This window comes from Camelus dromedarius, chromosome 29 (genome assembly GCF_036321535.1).
Source record: "Camelus dromedarius isolate mCamDro1 chromosome 29, mCamDro1.pat, whole genome shotgun sequence".
Classification (NCBI taxonomy): domain Eukaryota; kingdom Metazoa; phylum Chordata; class Mammalia; order Artiodactyla; family Camelidae; genus Camelus; species Camelus dromedarius.
The window spans coordinates 18,343,195-18,359,616 of NC_087464.1; the positions used below are offsets into that span (position 1 = coordinate 18,343,195).

The 16,422-nt window shown below is 44.3% G+C and overlaps 1 protein-coding gene across 5 annotated transcripts in view; it reads left to right on the top strand.

The window, feature by feature from the left end:
• Positions 1–16,422, top strand: part of SH3GL3 (SH3 domain containing GRB2 like 3, endophilin A3) — a 122,358-nt gene that overhangs the window by 86,372 nt on the left and 19,564 nt on the right. The window contains exon 9 of one of the 5 annotated variants that reach the window (XM_031440677.2): positions 8,402–11,562. The exons of the other annotated variants lie outside the window; for them this stretch is intronic. Within the exon in view, the coding sequence (XP_031296537.1) occupies positions 8,402–8,430 (29 nt within the window). The 3' untranslated portion in view covers positions 8,431–11,562. Of the gene's footprint in view, positions 1–8,401; positions 11,563–16,422 lie in introns of those variants that run through there. 5 annotated transcript variants of the gene reach the window in all.

A 16,422-nucleotide genomic window follows, 5' to 3' on the forward strand; every position in this document is an offset into this window, starting at 1 on the left:
TTTGTGCCAGAATATTTTTAATGTCTAGTTTTAGCAGAGATGATAGGCCTCAGGCTAAAAGTCTTTTACAGGCAAGAGCACCTAGCTTGAATTTAATAAAATGATCTGTTTTTCATCATAATTATTCTCATGATTATAGTCTCTTTATAGCATGTACTTCTACTTTTCAATTTACATTTTGATGGAATGTTTCATTTAAAATTATTTGAATAAAATTGATTTCATTAAAATATTATCAAGAGGATACTCAGGTATAGTTCTGTTAAGTCTTTTTGTATTGTATTAGGGTAACACTCGTTTCTGTTTTTTTGAAAAAGAAAGACCCCCAGAGTGCAACCAGTGCTCAACAAAATAAGATTTTCTCACTCAGGCAACAATCCAGGGAGAACATTCCATGGTTCCCATCCATGGCATCACTCAGGGGCCTAGGCTGATGGCAGCTCTGTCATCTTCATTGTCCTGGGACTTCCAAGTTGTCCCAGTTGCAGCCAGGCCAGCAGCAGGAAGAGAAGAAAGAACAGAAGGCTAGGCTGGACATTTCGTCTGAAGCCAGTGAGGCAGAAATGACATGCTCACATACCAGAAAGGGAACTCAGATCCAATGACCATGGGTAGTGGCACAGCAAATTGGGAAGTGCAGTCTCTGGCTGGGCAGCCACGGCCAGTTAGGATGGGAAATGCACAGCAAGCACCAGTCCGTAAGAATGATGGAATTCTGCTGGACAGGAACTATGAGGACTCCCTACTGTGTCAGTGAAAGAAGATTAGACCTGGTTGTGCTCTTTGGAAGGTGTGGGGAGGAGTCTGTCTTATCCTGTGGGCCCCCAGGTTCGTCTTCTCAGCAGTCTTCCGGATCTTCCATATCTTCACTTCACATCTGCTGTGGGCTTTGGAGAGCTGCCTCCTTTGGGAATTACTTCTGCTTAGGGGCCTTGAGGGTTCTTCAAGGTTCAATAGATGCAGATGTTTTCAGGTTAGGCTTACACTTCCTTTCATAATTCAGCGCCTCCAAAAATGTAATAGCTTCTGATCTGTATCTCCCAGGCACTTCCATGTGCCGGCAATCACATCCAAGTTTCTTTCTTAGAGCAGTTAAGACTGCCTTATTTCTTTGCTTTCTTGTCTAACCTTTCTCAACTTATGGAGGCTACCTTGAGGCCACCTGAAACAACAGACATGGGTGAGAAGGCAGTGCCTTTAGATTCATCTTTGCTGTGGAATGGGGTGCCTTCATTTGGTCTAGAGAAGTTTCTGAGAACGATTTGGAGCAACAGCCTGCTTACCTTCTGCTATTTAGGGTACAGAAGCAGTTAGCTTTTTAATGCTCTGTGACCCAGCCTCTGATTTTTCTCTTGTCTCTTTTATCTTTGCTTGCAAACTCGGCAGTTCTTGTCTTTCTTATAATAACTTGCTAGATTTATCAAGAAGGAGCTAACATCCACTAACATTCTGTTTTCTCCAGTTTCTTTCTCTAGAGCTGCTGGTATGTGGTATGCTTTCGAAGTCATCATAGGCAAAAGTTTTACCAAATGTTTTGCCACTACCTAACAAGGGCTTTCATGCCTGCTGTATCTGTTTCTTCTTTATCACTAACTGGCCACTGAGTCAATGCCACTAATTTTAGCTTTTATCATGACAACACTCCACTTCTAGTACCAGTTTCTGCATTAGTTAGGGTGATAGTAGTTACTGTTGTTAACTCAGGAAAGCAATGATTCAAACAAGATAGAAATTAACAATGGAAATCCAGGGCCAGAGAGTTCCTCTTAGGCAAATGAGTCAAAAGTGGCTCACATCACTTCCACTCCCATCCCATTGGGAAGAGGTTAATCACGTGACCACAACTAGCTGCAAAGGTTGGGGGGGAAGGTTGCTAGAGAGCCACATCCTACCATCATATTACTGTGGAAGAAGGAAAGAGTGAGTTATGGTGTCCAGTCAGCAGTTTCTACCTCGTACATCTACTACAAATGTGTTGTGGAAGAAAATGTCTGAGCTCCCTGTAGGGCCCCACATAATTCATTTCTGTTAGAATGTGGTACCCTGTGCATTCCCACACTGCTTGTGCGAGTGTACATTAGGAAAACCCAGGGATTGACAAAATTTTTTTGTAGAAGGACGGATCATAAATAGTTCACACTTTGTGGGCTCTGTGGTAGCTGCTCAGCTGTGTTGTTACAGTGTGAAAGCAGTCGTAGATGACAGGAAAATCGCCATATGGTTCGCTGACCCCTGGGGTGACTCACTGGGAAATCAACTTAGCAGTAGCTATCAAAATTAATAAAATTGTTTATATACTCTCAGTGGCTTCATTTCTGGAAGTGTATCCTAAAGAAATAATTTACGCAAAAACATAGTCCTGCATCTATTACAGCACTATATAAAGAAAGAAAAACTTATACGTGGGAACAGCCTAATGATCGATATTAATTTATATACATTTGTCAATTGTAGGGTAATGGTTAAGTAGATAATGGTATATCAAATGGGCTATTATGCAGACTTACTCACATGGAAATTATGTAGAAACATAAAAATGTTTGTGATTTGATATTAAGTTGAAAACAAAGGTGCAGAGTTATAAGTATACTATGATTACAACTTTGTACATCAGTATCTGCCCTCAGGCTAAATGGTAGAGTTATGGGTAATACTTTCCTTTTTTCGAGATATTCTTTAAATTGCATTTCAGTAAGGATATTTAAATAAACAAAAATGTATTTAATAATGGAAAATGGATGGCTTTTGAAAAAATGGTGTGCTTCCTTCTGTGAAGAAATTGTGTATCTCATTCCATTCTCCATTCTCCCGGGCCCCCAGGAAGCTCAGGGCCAGATAGATGTGAAGTTCAAGCACAGCAGTCATTAAAATGACCACAGCTAGTACGCATGCTCCTCCTCCCATTTGACGAGGGTGATCATGCAACCTAGTTTGCTCGGGGCAGTCCCCGTGTCCATCTGTTGCTCTAGTATCATCGTTTATAGTGCCCCTCTCCGTTTACTCTCAACAGTTCTCTTGTTTGAATGAAAATGTATTGTTTCCTTACTTTTTATGGCTTTACTTTTCTATTTCTGATCTGTAAAACCTTTAGTCTGTATTATTGTAAGCCATTTCAAAATTCCTGTTTAGAAAGAAGCTGGATATAAACAAACTAGAAACTTTGAAAACGAGTCCAACCCCAGCCTGGTTCCCTCTCTATATTATATGTGAATGAAGCAAAATCGGCAGACCCCAGGACCCCAGGACTCAAGTCCTGCCCACCTTCTCTACCCTTCCAGCCTGCCTCCAAACAGGGGGATGGTTCTTAGAGAGGGGACCTCCAGTCGAGCTCCCAAATGCCATGTTCTCATTTGCTATGAGAGAGAACTCAACTTTCCTTCGATGAAAGTGTCTTCATCTACCTATAGGGACATTGAATTTGACCTCTCAGACTGGTATAAAATAAAAATGAAAAAGTATTTTAGTTAAAGTATCACTTCATGAGGATGTAGGTGCCAAAAATAAGCCAGGGATGATTATTTGATGCTTTACGTACGTAACTCATTTCATCCTCATAACAATATTGAAAGGAAGTGATAATAATAAAAACAGTAATAAATAATACATTTGACAATATAACAGTTACACTTACTGAGTACTTACTATGGGCCAGGTAATGTACTAAATACTTCATACACGGTTCTGGTTCAATTATTACGTCCATTTTGCAGATGAGTAGGTGGAGGCTCAGAGAGGTTAAGTGAGGTTTCTCCAAGGTCACAGAGCCAGTGAGTAGCAGAGCTGGGCACTTCACCTTATAGATACTTCATTTTATATCATTAAGAAAGAATACTGAGGAATGTTAGAAAATGTTCAAGAGCATCGGGAATGATTCATTTCCAGCATTCTCAATCAGAGGGAATCCAGCCAGCAAGTGGTTGCAAAGGGAGTCTGTTGTATGCATCTGACTTGGAAGAAGAAAATACTGATAGGACAGTGAGTTCCTTGGCTTCCTCATCCAGACTGTGCATGTCAGTGCTTGTGTCCCCTCCTTCTTGGCCAGTAGCTCAGTCCCTAGGCAGATTAAGTTGTTAGAAGGATGGTGGTCAGCCAGAGATCACAGATGTGCAAAAGATGGCTTTTAAGAAGGCTCGGTGTCCATAACTGGATTCTCCATTGTGCAGACTCCTTGATGGGCCACTGTTTGACGTTTGCCTGTGCCTTTCATGGGCTGCCTCTTCTAAATTTCCCTTGGCGGTAGTCTTAGTCCCTAACTCCAGCACTGGGCTTCGTTGATTTGTAGGTGGAATTTGCAAGTGTTAAGGGGTCCTGTACTGTTTGTTTCTAAGGCACAGTTTCAAAAGAAAATGGCATTTTATAGCCTGCATTAATGGGAAATTACTTTCCATTAGGATTCTGAATGATTTGCACATAATGTTTATAAAGTGAAGGAAAAATGTCAAGCATTTCACTAACAATTTAAAGCAAAGCTCACAGGACTCTGCCAGAAATGAATTCCAAGAACATTTTCTTCAACATTTCTTCTTTCTAAAGAAAAAAAAAATGAGAGATGAAAGGACGGAGATCAATTAGGCAGGATCCATTGTGGGACTGAGATGGAATCTTTGATAATATCACTTCTAGGTACTTAAGAGAATGAATAAAGTGAGCCAAAAATGGAGAAGAGGAGGTGGTGGTGGAAATCACATCTTGAAATGATGGATTGCAGACAAAATCCAAGTTTAGGCCCTGGCTAGGAGAAACCACTGCCTGTCCAAGCCCCTGAGTGTGGGGTCATGACGCTCCATCAGCATACGCTGCCTCTGTGTCCCCAAAGAGAAAGGGAAGCCAAGAAAAGTCTTCCAGCTCAAACGTGTGCTTGGGTCGTTCCCAGAAAACCCTTGGCTTTGAGAAACATAGTATAGGAACTTGTGACCTATGCTCAAGTACCTCCCCTACCCTGGGTAAGTTGTCACTTACTGAATTATAAATGTAAAGACTAGAGGACAGAGTGTAACTTACGTTTTTTATCAGCTCATTTATTTATGAAGGTTTTTTCTTTTCACTGCTGTTCTTAAAGAGGACACCACTGTATATAATTACAACTAAGGGTTAATTGGGTCCAAACTGAGATCGACTTTAAGAAAGTGAAAGGCTGAAATGAGTGAACAAACGTGGGTTCCAAATGTGAGCCCCTGGCATTTCAGAGCGAGGCAAAATCAATCTCTCAGCTGGCTTATATTAAGACATTCTAACTCCCTTTAGGTATAAAAGAAACTTTTATAGACTTCTTGACACTTCTGAGGGGGCTCGGATATTATGTCTAGAGCCGAAGTCATTCTCCTCATTGCAGTGAAATCTCTAGGATTACATTGGAAAACAAACATTTATTCAAAAGTCAAGTGTGAAATTTGGAACTTAAAGGAGAAGAGCACTCTGCAAATAGAAATATATGTATTTTTAACCTAAATTTCCAAAGAGGAAATTAAAATTTCACACAGCAGTGACAATGGGGATTGCCCAGTCAGCAGGTTTTCTTTTTTTTCACTTTTTCCCTTCTGTCCTTTCCACTCTTTTCTTTTTTTCCCCCTGCCACAAGCCCTCCCCCGCATCCATTTCTGTATATATCAGTAGTGCTTCAGAGTCAGAGTTACTGACAGAAAAGTAAGCAAGGAAAAGAAGTCCCATGTTGTAATTCAGATACTGGCACTTATTTGCTGTGTGACCTTGGGTGAGTTTCTTAACATCTCTGGACTGACTTGTACTTGTCCCTAAGTGAAGTGATTGGACTCAATACATTGCAGGTTTCTTTTCCAACTCTAAATTCTGTGGCTGCAATATTTATCTTTTATGAGTACTGAGCATTCTTAAAAATTTGAAAAGTGCACAGATTGAATGTTTTATATTTTCTGTATTTTAAAAAATATTAAAAATTAAAATGTGAACTATGATGATTATTGTTGCCCAGTAGTCACTGATGCTGAGAAGGAAAAGAGTCCTTTTCCTAGTTTTCATCTCAAGGAAGCTTTAGAGGGAAAGGTTTTCTCACTAAAAGAAATAGTTTCCTGTAATTCTTCTAAATAGTCTGTAAAAAGAGTTTTTGAAAAGCCTGTAGGATGTAACTTCTAGTATAGTTGTAGGAATTTTAATACTACTTGGCTAAAATGGTTATATTATCTCAAATGCATATTTTAAAACCTTAATATATTTTCTATAATGATATGCTTGGTCTTTAAGCTAAAATTTAAAATGCCATCATCTAATTATTAATATATGCGCTTCTGTTTTAAAAAATGGTGTAGAAGTTAGGGATTACAAACAGGGCACCTATGCAGCACAATTCCAGAGGACTTCATGTTTGAATTCACATGAGTGATGCCCCCTGGAGCTGTCGAGCGGGTGCGGCCTCGGGTACAAACCCTAATGCCAGATTATGGGAATGAGAGACTTAGGGAAAGTGTAAGAAAACAGCGCCGGGCCAATGATAGAAGTCTGACAGCAGACCTCCACGTCAGGAGCACGACAGGCAGAGGGAGTCTGTGGCCAACTTGAGAACACGTGCCCTGTCCAAACAGCGGCTGCTTGTTGCCCAGGAATGTGGACCTAGGGCAGCCAGCCTTTATGATTTTCCAAGAGAAGCCAGAAATCCTATATTTGTGTGCCATCTCCTGATTTTTAAATACTGGCAACTAATGCACCCTGCACAAAGCAAGGAGGAGGCCAAGCAAAACACCATCTGCAAGCTGGTCCTTAGGCTAGCGGCCAGGAAGCCAGCTCTGATTAAGGCTGTCGTTTGTCCTCCCTCTTCCCTTAACGCAGAGAGGCAAAGGCAACCCACAGGCGCTGGACCTGGTTGTAGCAGAGGGGTCACCTCCCAGGAAGCTTTGATACATAAATGGGCTGTGGCTTCTGAGAAATCTGTGGAAGTTCATCTCAGTACATGAGGGGAGGCTTTGTAAGGGTGGAGGGCACAAAGTCTACTAGTTAAACCCATCTTATATAACCCATGTAAGTTGTGGAGGGTTGGTACTAAGGTTAAAACAAATTACAGGGGCTTACTTTTATAGATTATAATGAGTAAGCTTGAGTTCCATTGACAAGTCATTTTAATAAATCACATCTCTTATGGATAAATAATGGGTTCTTATTTCCAGAAAGATAGTTCATAGACTTTTACTAGACTTTACTGACTAGTTTACTACTTAACTGTCTTAGCTTGAGCTGCTACTAAGTGGCTTAAAACAAACATTTATTTCTCACAGTTCTGGAGTCTGGGATGTTCAAGATGAAGGTGCCGGCTGATTCGGTGTCTGGTGAGGGCTCTCTTCCTGGTTTGCAGATGGCTGTCTTCTCACTGTGTCTGCACACATTGGCACTAATTCCATGCATGTGGGCTTCACCCTCATGACCTTATCACCTCCCAAAGGCCCCACCTCCAAATACTATAGCTTTGGGGATTAGGACTTCAACGTCTGAATTTTGGGGGGACACGAACATTCAGTCCACAGTATTAATCACAGATTAATACTTAAAATTTGCAGGTAAGGAAACCAAGGCCCAGATTTGATCTAATCCAGAGCTAAAACCCAGGGATCTGAAATTTCTATCCCATATGTTCTTATCAAGTAGACAAAAACAGTATTTTAGAGATATTGAACAAAATAGATTGTATGGTATTTATCAGAGTTATGCACCAATGCTGTGACTGGGTCAGCTAAAAGTTGTTAGCTTCAAAATTTTTTTGTTACAAGAGCTTGAGATTTTAGATCAGAAAAAAACCAAAAAATGACAATTTTTGATGGAAGCTTGAACCAGATATGCTCGTTCTAATTCAAAAGAGATAGTGTCTATTGGGTTGGGGGGGGTGCCTGGCCCAGAGTAGACACTCAGTGTTGGAGAATGGGTCTGAACCGGAAACAGACTTGAAAGTTCCAGGTCAGTTTTTGCCCCAGCATGGTAAGAGATGAACTCTCTAGTTAGAGGGCACAGGTATAGTGAGTCTCAGGGGGATCTCGGGTCCCCTTCCTAACAGGGCTACTGATTCTACCTGGCATCAGGCACTTCCCTCCGTGTTCCTTAGCTGCCCCATGGGTAGCAGAGATAATATGGAAACACCTCTGAACCCTGGACTTGAGACCGGGAAGCGAGCAGAACACAGGCTCACCCAGCCAAGACAGGTGTCACCTGCAGGCCTTACTGTTAAGTGGGTCAGAAGGAGACCCTGGCTTTCACTCCATACCTCTGGGTCTCAATTCTGTCATCAAAAGAACGGGAATTATTGCCCCAACTGCACGGGGTTCTTCGAAGGATTAAATTAGATCATGTAAATAAGAGGTGCTGGGCAGGATTGGTACTTCTGCAGAGTAAGAGCCTCGAGCACAGCGGCTGTTAACACTACATTATTGGTTATCTGATTCCCCAGCCTACAGCAGATTGGAAGCAGCAGATTAGAAAGGCCTGAGGGACTGCTTCGGGAAGGCCCACTGACAGCAGGAAAAAGTGACAGGTCGCAGCCTGACTACAAGGGAGGCAAGAGAGAAACTATAAAAAGCAGGAACAAAAACGCAAAAGGCACAGCAGTCTGGGGCACTTACTAAAAGACAAAGAGCCCTCCTCAGGTCAGTAGCTTCCAGTAGACCCCACACCTCGCACCCTGATGGGCACTTATGTCGACAGCAGTTGTGTGAATTACCTCTTTCCGTCCCCTTTCCCTACCACCAAAAAAAGAAGAAAAGCAGGAGCAGAGGGCTGTTGTAACTGGCCTTTCCACTGGGATGCTCTGACCAAATGCTTCTGGGTAATGAAATTCCCAAAGTCAGGGCCAGCAGAGAAGAAGAGAGTATGGTGGGCTCCTTTGGTGGTCTGAAAATAAGCCGAGGTCAAGGACAGCTAAAGAGCTGTGATTTTTAGTGCTACAGAGAGAAGGATGCCCCCTGCCCCTCTGACCACGCCTTCTTCCTCCACCTCTATCTCCTTCAAAGTCGGGATTAGAAATACAGCCTTTGAGAACAGGCTGGCAGATCCTGGCATGTGGCAGAGAGGGAGTAGGGAGGGAGCACATGAGGTGGCCAGGCTGCAGGAATGCCAGTCCTGTCAGATGGCATCTCCACTCTGGTGTCTAATCCATCACCTGGAGTAGACACTGGTTTTGTTTGGTTATTTACGTACTTACTCTAATGGAAGCCTGAGCTGCTCACTGTGAAGCAGGACAGAGAATTAAGCACCTGAAGGACATCCCTCGAGTGACTGGCAAGGAGAGATGGGCTGTGGGCAGACCCCCCAGGATCAGAGAAGGATTTAGGGGGCGAACACGCCTAAGGAGCGTCCCAACGCCGGGGATCTCCCAGCGCACGCCCAGGTGAGGATCCCCCAGCTCACTCCGAGCCCAGCTGATGGGCCACCCCCTCGGCCAGGGATGGCTCAGAAGCTGAGTGGGCATGCATTCACTAGCTAACAATTTTCAGAGCGGGCACATGCCATGGTGGTCCAGAGGACAGACCCTGGACCTAGACGGGGGTCACGTCTCAGACTGCTGTTTAATTGCTTTGAACCTCAATTTCTCCATCCATCAATTGAGGGAAATAGCATTACCTTATCAGAGGGAGGGTTTCTCTGAAAATTAAATCTGCTGATATCTCTGAGGCATTTAGAATATTGTCCTGGCACATGGTAGATACTAAATATTGAGAGTTATTATTTCATCCCTGTGGCTGACTGGGACTGCAGAATTAATTGTGGGACAGCCGCTATCGGAATAAAATGTGCCCGGCAGTTCTGTACATGTGAGTTGTCCTTTGCAGCAGGGACTTTGGGAAACAAAAGGTGGGGTCAGAGGAAGGGCATCCAAAGAATTTTCCTGCTGTTAAAATAAGAGGGGACCCAATATTGTTAGGAACTGGACCACATTATTGCCAAGAGGGAAGGGAAATTTATTTTAGGGAGAACGCGATTTCCCTGCTTATTGTGTGTTGCCAATGCAGCGCTGACTGACCAGCTACCTTAAAGTTCTCGTGGTAGGGTCTCTCTCTCTCTCTTTTTCCCTAATGATGTGGAACAGAGCTTGAATAATAAATATTTAACAGGGACACTCCCTTTTCTCTGTTAAAATAATCTTTGTTTCAGCACTTTAACAAGGAAGACTGTGTTTTTCCCACCTCTGCTCTCATGTTACGTGAAGCCAGGTCTCGGGAGTGAGAGAAAATAAACACGGGTGACCCGGCCAGGGCAGGAGGAGAGGCGGCCTCCTCGCTGGATGGCTGGGGCTGGGGATTCAGCTGCCTGTTCTAGAGCGCGCACGGCCACGGCCACGGCGGCTGGCCAGGAGCTCACGTGCACCAGAAAGCGCGGAGGTGGAGATGGTGGCGTGAGACCCCAGGGGAAAAGGGGGTAGCTGTTCAACAAAGACGGGGCGCCAGGTGGGACCCATCCTTTCTGCTGGGAAGATCTGGGCAGAGGCGTGGCTTCGGATCCTGGGAAGCCAGGCACTCAGGCATCTAGTGCACGTGTGTGCCTCGTCCAGTTGGAAAGATCCCATTGACGACATTGTCGCCATTCTGCCTGCACTTTTGGGTTCCACCTCTGGGGAGAGGGAAAATTCACGCACTGTGACTCAAGTGGGCACGGACTTTCTTTCTTTATCTGAACTTACTTATGAGCCTCCGTTTAGACCAATGGTGGAAACAACTTAATCTTTTTTCCATTTCTACTGTTGGCCAAAAACAAAAAAAAAATTAATCTTTTTTCCATTTCTTCTAATGGTGGAAAAAAATGTAATCTTGCCATTTCAAGGTAACTCCGTCCCTTCCAATAGAAAGCACAGACTGTCCACCTATTGCTTTGTCAATTCGAGATTTAAACCCAGTCAATTCAGTTGAAATTTGCTGTCAGGACTATTGGTTTTTCCTCAAAGGTTCTCTCCTACCTCCTTCTCTACCCCAGGAGGTTGCCTGGGCGCACGGGGGAGTTTAGGGAACTTTACGGTGACAGATGAGGAAGCTTGTCTCACGCTTAACTGCTCCCACAGCTGAGATAACTCGTCACTCAGGGCTGGCCTGGGTCTGGGGCCCAAGCCTCTGCCTCTGGGTTGCCAGATCTCTGCATTCGGAGCCTGTGTGCCCACCCCCAGGCCCTCTCTGGTCCACTTGCCCCCTCGGCTTTTCCTCACTTCGTGCTGGGACTCGAGGAGATGTGTTCACAGTTCGTGGGGAGCCCAGGGTTTCCCCCCCCACCGGCTCCCTTTCTGTTTAATTACACCACCTGCCATTTCCACTGTGCTCAGCGCCCCCAGGTTGGTAGGTCACTTGGATAGCCTGCTTCTCCCAGAGTTTCACGGGGAAGTGGGGCTAAGAGCCCCCAACCCCGGGGTGGAATCCAGGGAGCACTTCAGCCTTCTTGCCTGCCATCGTCTCTCTCCAGGCCTCTTCCCTGACTCCAGGAAGAGCTCCTGTGTCTTCTCTGGATGGCAGGAAGCAGCCCTTCTCTCTCTACAACTTGTAATAACAAATCTCTGTGCTTTGAGTTCTTCAAGCTCCTTGGAACTCAAAAGTCTCCACCCCCACCCCTTTGCCTCTTAAATCTCTTAAAAGCCTCCCTGACTCTGGCATGAGAACTGGAAAGCCTTGGCATCCACACCATTTCACAACTGAAATGGCATCATTTTTGAACTTCCAGGCTGAACATTGATTGCTTGTCTGTGTGCAGGTTCCACTGTCTCCCTAAAGTAAAGGGGGCCACAGCTACTTGGGTTGATAGTCCCAGGCGGCAAAAACAACCCAGCCTGGACAAATGCATCGGGTGATATTTCAGAATATCGTCCTGCTGCGAGTGCCGTTCAGGAGCGCCGGCCCGGGCTCTGGTGGGGGTGGGCGTACCAGGTGCCCCTACTGCTGGGGCCTGTGCTCTGTGCAGGAAGCGGTGCAGAGGCAGGTGGAGAGTCAGGTGCTCGCACCTTCCCTGAGTCAGGGAACTCTTGCCTGGGGACTCTCCACACAGGGGTCTCAGGAGAGATGCCATGTTTTGGGTTCGTTTGCTGATGGAGTGTGATGTGAGTATGGTCGGTTTCTAGCTCTTAGAAGAGCAAAGCAGGCAGTGTGGGCAGTGGTCCCTCACCTGGAATAAATGAAGCGAGAAGTGAGTAACGTGTCCTTCCCCTGATTTGCTCAGTGTCTGTGTGCAGGAGTGCACACACAGGTCGTGGCTGGGGTGAGTACATGCCTGCCATTTAGTATTTATTTTAGTCATTGCAGGTAGCTTACAGAGTCAATGGGAAGAAAAAAATATATATATATGTATATACACATACAATTAGGCCTGTAGTCGGTGTGACAGTCTGTGAAATTTCTTGGCAACCTATGGCAGTGGTTGATCTATGGATCATGTAGGAGCTACCATCAGGAAGGCGGTCATAGGCTGGGGTCTGGAGCCCTGGTGTCTCATTCTGGCTTTGCCATTAGCCCTGGGGCCAGAATGTTGTGGCCTCTCAGAAGCACTGCTGCCTCTTTGTCAAAAAGAGGAGGGTTCACAGAAGACCCTTCCAGCATAGACATTTTGTGTTCAAGGAAATGCTTCCCAAGACCACCATGGGGCTTGGCACCTGACTCTGTCTCTATTAAAAACTGGTAGTGGGAGAAATGATAAAAGAATACTAATCATTTATCAGACCACATTAAAACAGTTATTCATTAATAAAACTGACTTTGACTCAGTGGCTTGAATTGCCACAGGGATTCAGTGCCCTGCCCTCATCCATCTTCACACCCAGATGTGAGCTGTATTTCCAAAGGGAAATGGAAAGTTCTGTATCGCGAACACACGACTCCCCAGTGCCTTGAACTCACTGATGGTTATTCACTTCAAATTCAAGATAATGAACCTATTTAAATCCTTCTGCTCCCCAGTTCATGATATACAGATCTAGGGTGGGACGGGAGTCTGTCGTGGAAGGAGCCATCTAAATGCTGGAAACATCAGGTAGATTCTAGAGAGAATAGTGCAGGCGGTCCAGTTTTTAAAATGCTGACCTACCTGGATGCCACCACCTGGGAAGGTGCTTCCTACCTAGAGGGGAAGAAGAGGTCCGCCCTCCCCGACCGCCCCCTCTTCCCTTCCCCTGCCAGCTCTCCCAGGCTCTGGTCCAAGGAGTTGGAGGAAAAGAGGGCCATTAGGCTGGTGGTTCACACCCTCTCTTAGAAATTGGAAACACCTGAGAAAATTTCGAAATCCTGATGTCTGGATCCCGTTGCCAGAGCTTCTGACTTAATTGGTCTGGGGTTCAGCCTGGGCTTTTTTAATGTGCTGCCAGGTTGAGAACCCCTGCAGTAGAAGGAAATAGCGGGGCCACCTTAGTCCAACTCGGGACTGCCCTGTTGGAGAAATGGGTGCTACTCGGTGAATTTGCTTCCACCTCCCGGTCTCCCCCAGGACCAAGGGGCTTCTCATTTTTTTTTTAATTGAAGTATAATTGACTTACAGTGTTGTAAAGGGCTTCGCATTTGACTAACCCAACTTTGTCTTCTCTCTTTAGTTGGTTGTAAAAGACTTGGTGAGGAAGGAACTTGGTCTCGCAGACCTTGTTTGAACTCTCAGCTGAAGTCTGGACAGAGAGAGAAATAAGAATGTTTCATAATGATAGAGAAAGGGAATAGAAATGGAAAACATAAAATAGGATGGCAGAAGTGAGATAACATATGCAGATATTTCAATCATGGGAAAGGATTAAGCCCTCTTCTTAAAGGACAAAACCCATGAAACTGGCATGGTCTTGCCCCGGGATGCTGCCTCCCTGCCTCTGCAGACCTCCCTCTCTGGGGTGATGTAATGAGGACATGAGGTGTCTGCCGTTGGTGGTATGCAGGCTTCCCTGGTCTCCCTCTGGGTGGCATGTTCCGTCTACTGGGATGGCCTGTGTCCATGTGGTGGTCTCATGTAGATGGAGTGTGTGGTTTTCCTGGGGTAGATTTTAGCCCCTTTCCAGCCCCATCTTCACTGGAACAGTCAGGTCTCCCTCGGAGCTCATCAGTGATGCTTGCCTTCCAGCCGCTCTGTGGGGCATCACCGCACTAGGCCAGGGCAGCCCCTCAGGCTCTGCACATGCTCTCACTTTTGGCTCTTCTACATGGAACCGTGGGAACCACTGAGGCCACGTGTACCCTAGACTCTATAGGGAACTGGAGTGGAGCGACCATATGTCCTTCCCAGACACACCAAGCCACTGTCATAAGGTATCCTAGAAAGCATTCTGTCTTCAGAAACCCATAGGCCTAGATAATTGGGGGCATTTAAAAAAAATCAAATCTTCAAGTTGAAATATTTAAAAAAATAGAAAAATAGAGTTTATTTTATAAATTCTTTGACACCAAAACATGACCAGAATGTAAAAAGAAGTCATTTCACTTTTAAATATAGGTGTAAAAATATAAAATAGTAACAAATCCAGTCTAGACATAGGATAAATGTATAACACATAAGTATGATTTCCTCAAGGCATGCAATGGCCATTCATTTTAAAATAATCTTATAAAATTAATCTTATTATTACTCAAAAAATATGATCCAGTTAAAATGGAAATGAGGTTTTGTGGGAGAAACTCAATACATTGATACTAAACTTTACCTGGTTGAATGATTTCATGAGAATAGGAAATTTTGAAATAGGAAATTGTTTTCTTATGCTTTGCAGATATTGCTTTTTTTATATATAAATAGAAGATTTGTGGCAACCCTGCGTTGACCGACCAAGTCTCTTGGCACCGTTTTTCTCACAGTATTTGCTTGCTTCATGTCTCTTTGTCACATCTGGGTAATTCTCACAATACTTCAAAATTTTTCATTATTATTATATCTGTTATGGTGATGTGTGAGCTGTGATCTTTGACGTTATTATTATAACTGTTTTGGGGCACCACGCATTGTGCCCATATAAGGTGGTGAACTTGATAAATGTTGTATGTGTTCTGACTGCTCCCCTTGACCTGCTGTTCCCCCATCTCTCTCCCTCTCCTCATCCTCCCTAGTCCCCAAGACACGACAATAGTGAAGTTAGGCCAATGAATAACCCTACAATGCCCCCCCCCCAAAGTTCAAGTGAAAGGAAGAGTCACACATCTCACACTTTAAATCAAAAGCTAGAAATCTTTAAGTTCAGTGAGGAAGGCACGTTGAAAGCCAGGACAGGCAAAAAGCTAGTCCTCCTGCACCAAACAGTTACCCAAGTTGGGAATACAGAGGAAAAGTTGTTGAAGGAAATTAAAAGTGCTACCCCAGCGAACACATGGATGATAAGAAAGGAAAACAGCCTTATTGCTGATAGGGAGAAAGTCTGAGTGACCCGATTAAAAGATCAAACCGGCCACAACATTCCTTAAATCGAAGCCTAATCCAGAGCAAGGCCCTAACTCTCTCCACTTCTGTGAAGGCTGAGGGAGGTGAGGAAGCTGCAGAAGAAAAGTCTGAAGCCAGCAGAGGTTGGTTCGTGAGGTTGAAGGAAGGAAGCCGTCTCCGTAACATCAAAGTGCAAGGTGAAGCAGCAAGTGCTGATGTAGAAGCTGCAGCAAGTTGTCCAGAAGACCAAGCTCAGAGCACGAATGAAGGTGGCTGCTCTAAACAACAGTGTGGATGAAACAGCCTTCTGTTGGAAGAGGATGCCATCTTGGAATCTCATAACTAGAGAGGAGAAGTCAATGACTGGCTTCCAAAGCTTCAAAGAACAGGCTGACTCTGTTAGGGGCTAATGCAGCTGGTGACCTGAAATTGAAGCCAGTAGTCACTTATCATTCTGAAAATCCTAGGGCCCTTAAGAGTTAACAAGAGAACTAGAATTAGAAGTGGAGCCTGAAGATGGGACTGAATTGTTGCAATCTCATGATAAAACGTTTTAACAGATGAGAAGTCGCTTCTTTTGGATGAGCAGAGAAAGAGGTTTCTTGAGGTGTAATCTACTCCTGGTGAAGATGCTGTGAAGATGGTTGAAATGGCAACAAAGGATTTAGAGTATCACATAAACTTAGTTGATAAAGCAGCAGAGTTTGAGAGGACTGACTCCAGTTTTGAAAGAAGTTCTACCGTGGGTAATACGCTCCTAGACAGCATTGCCTGCTACAGAGAAATCGTTCATGAAGGGAAGAGTCAACTGATGCTGCAAATTTCATTACTGTCTCATTTAAAGAAATTTCCACAGCCACCCTAGCCTTGGACAACCACCACCCTAATCAGTCAGCAGCCGTCAACATCGAGGCAAGACCGTTCGGCAGAAGGATTAGGACTTGCTGAAGGCTCAGATGACGGTTAGCATTTTTTTAGCAATAAAATATTTTAAATTAAAGCATATATGTTGTTTTTTAAGATACAATGCTATTGCACACTTAATAGACTACAGTTTAGTGTAAACATAACTTTTATAAGCACAAGGAAACCAAAAAATTTGTGTCTTGCTTTATTAAAATATTC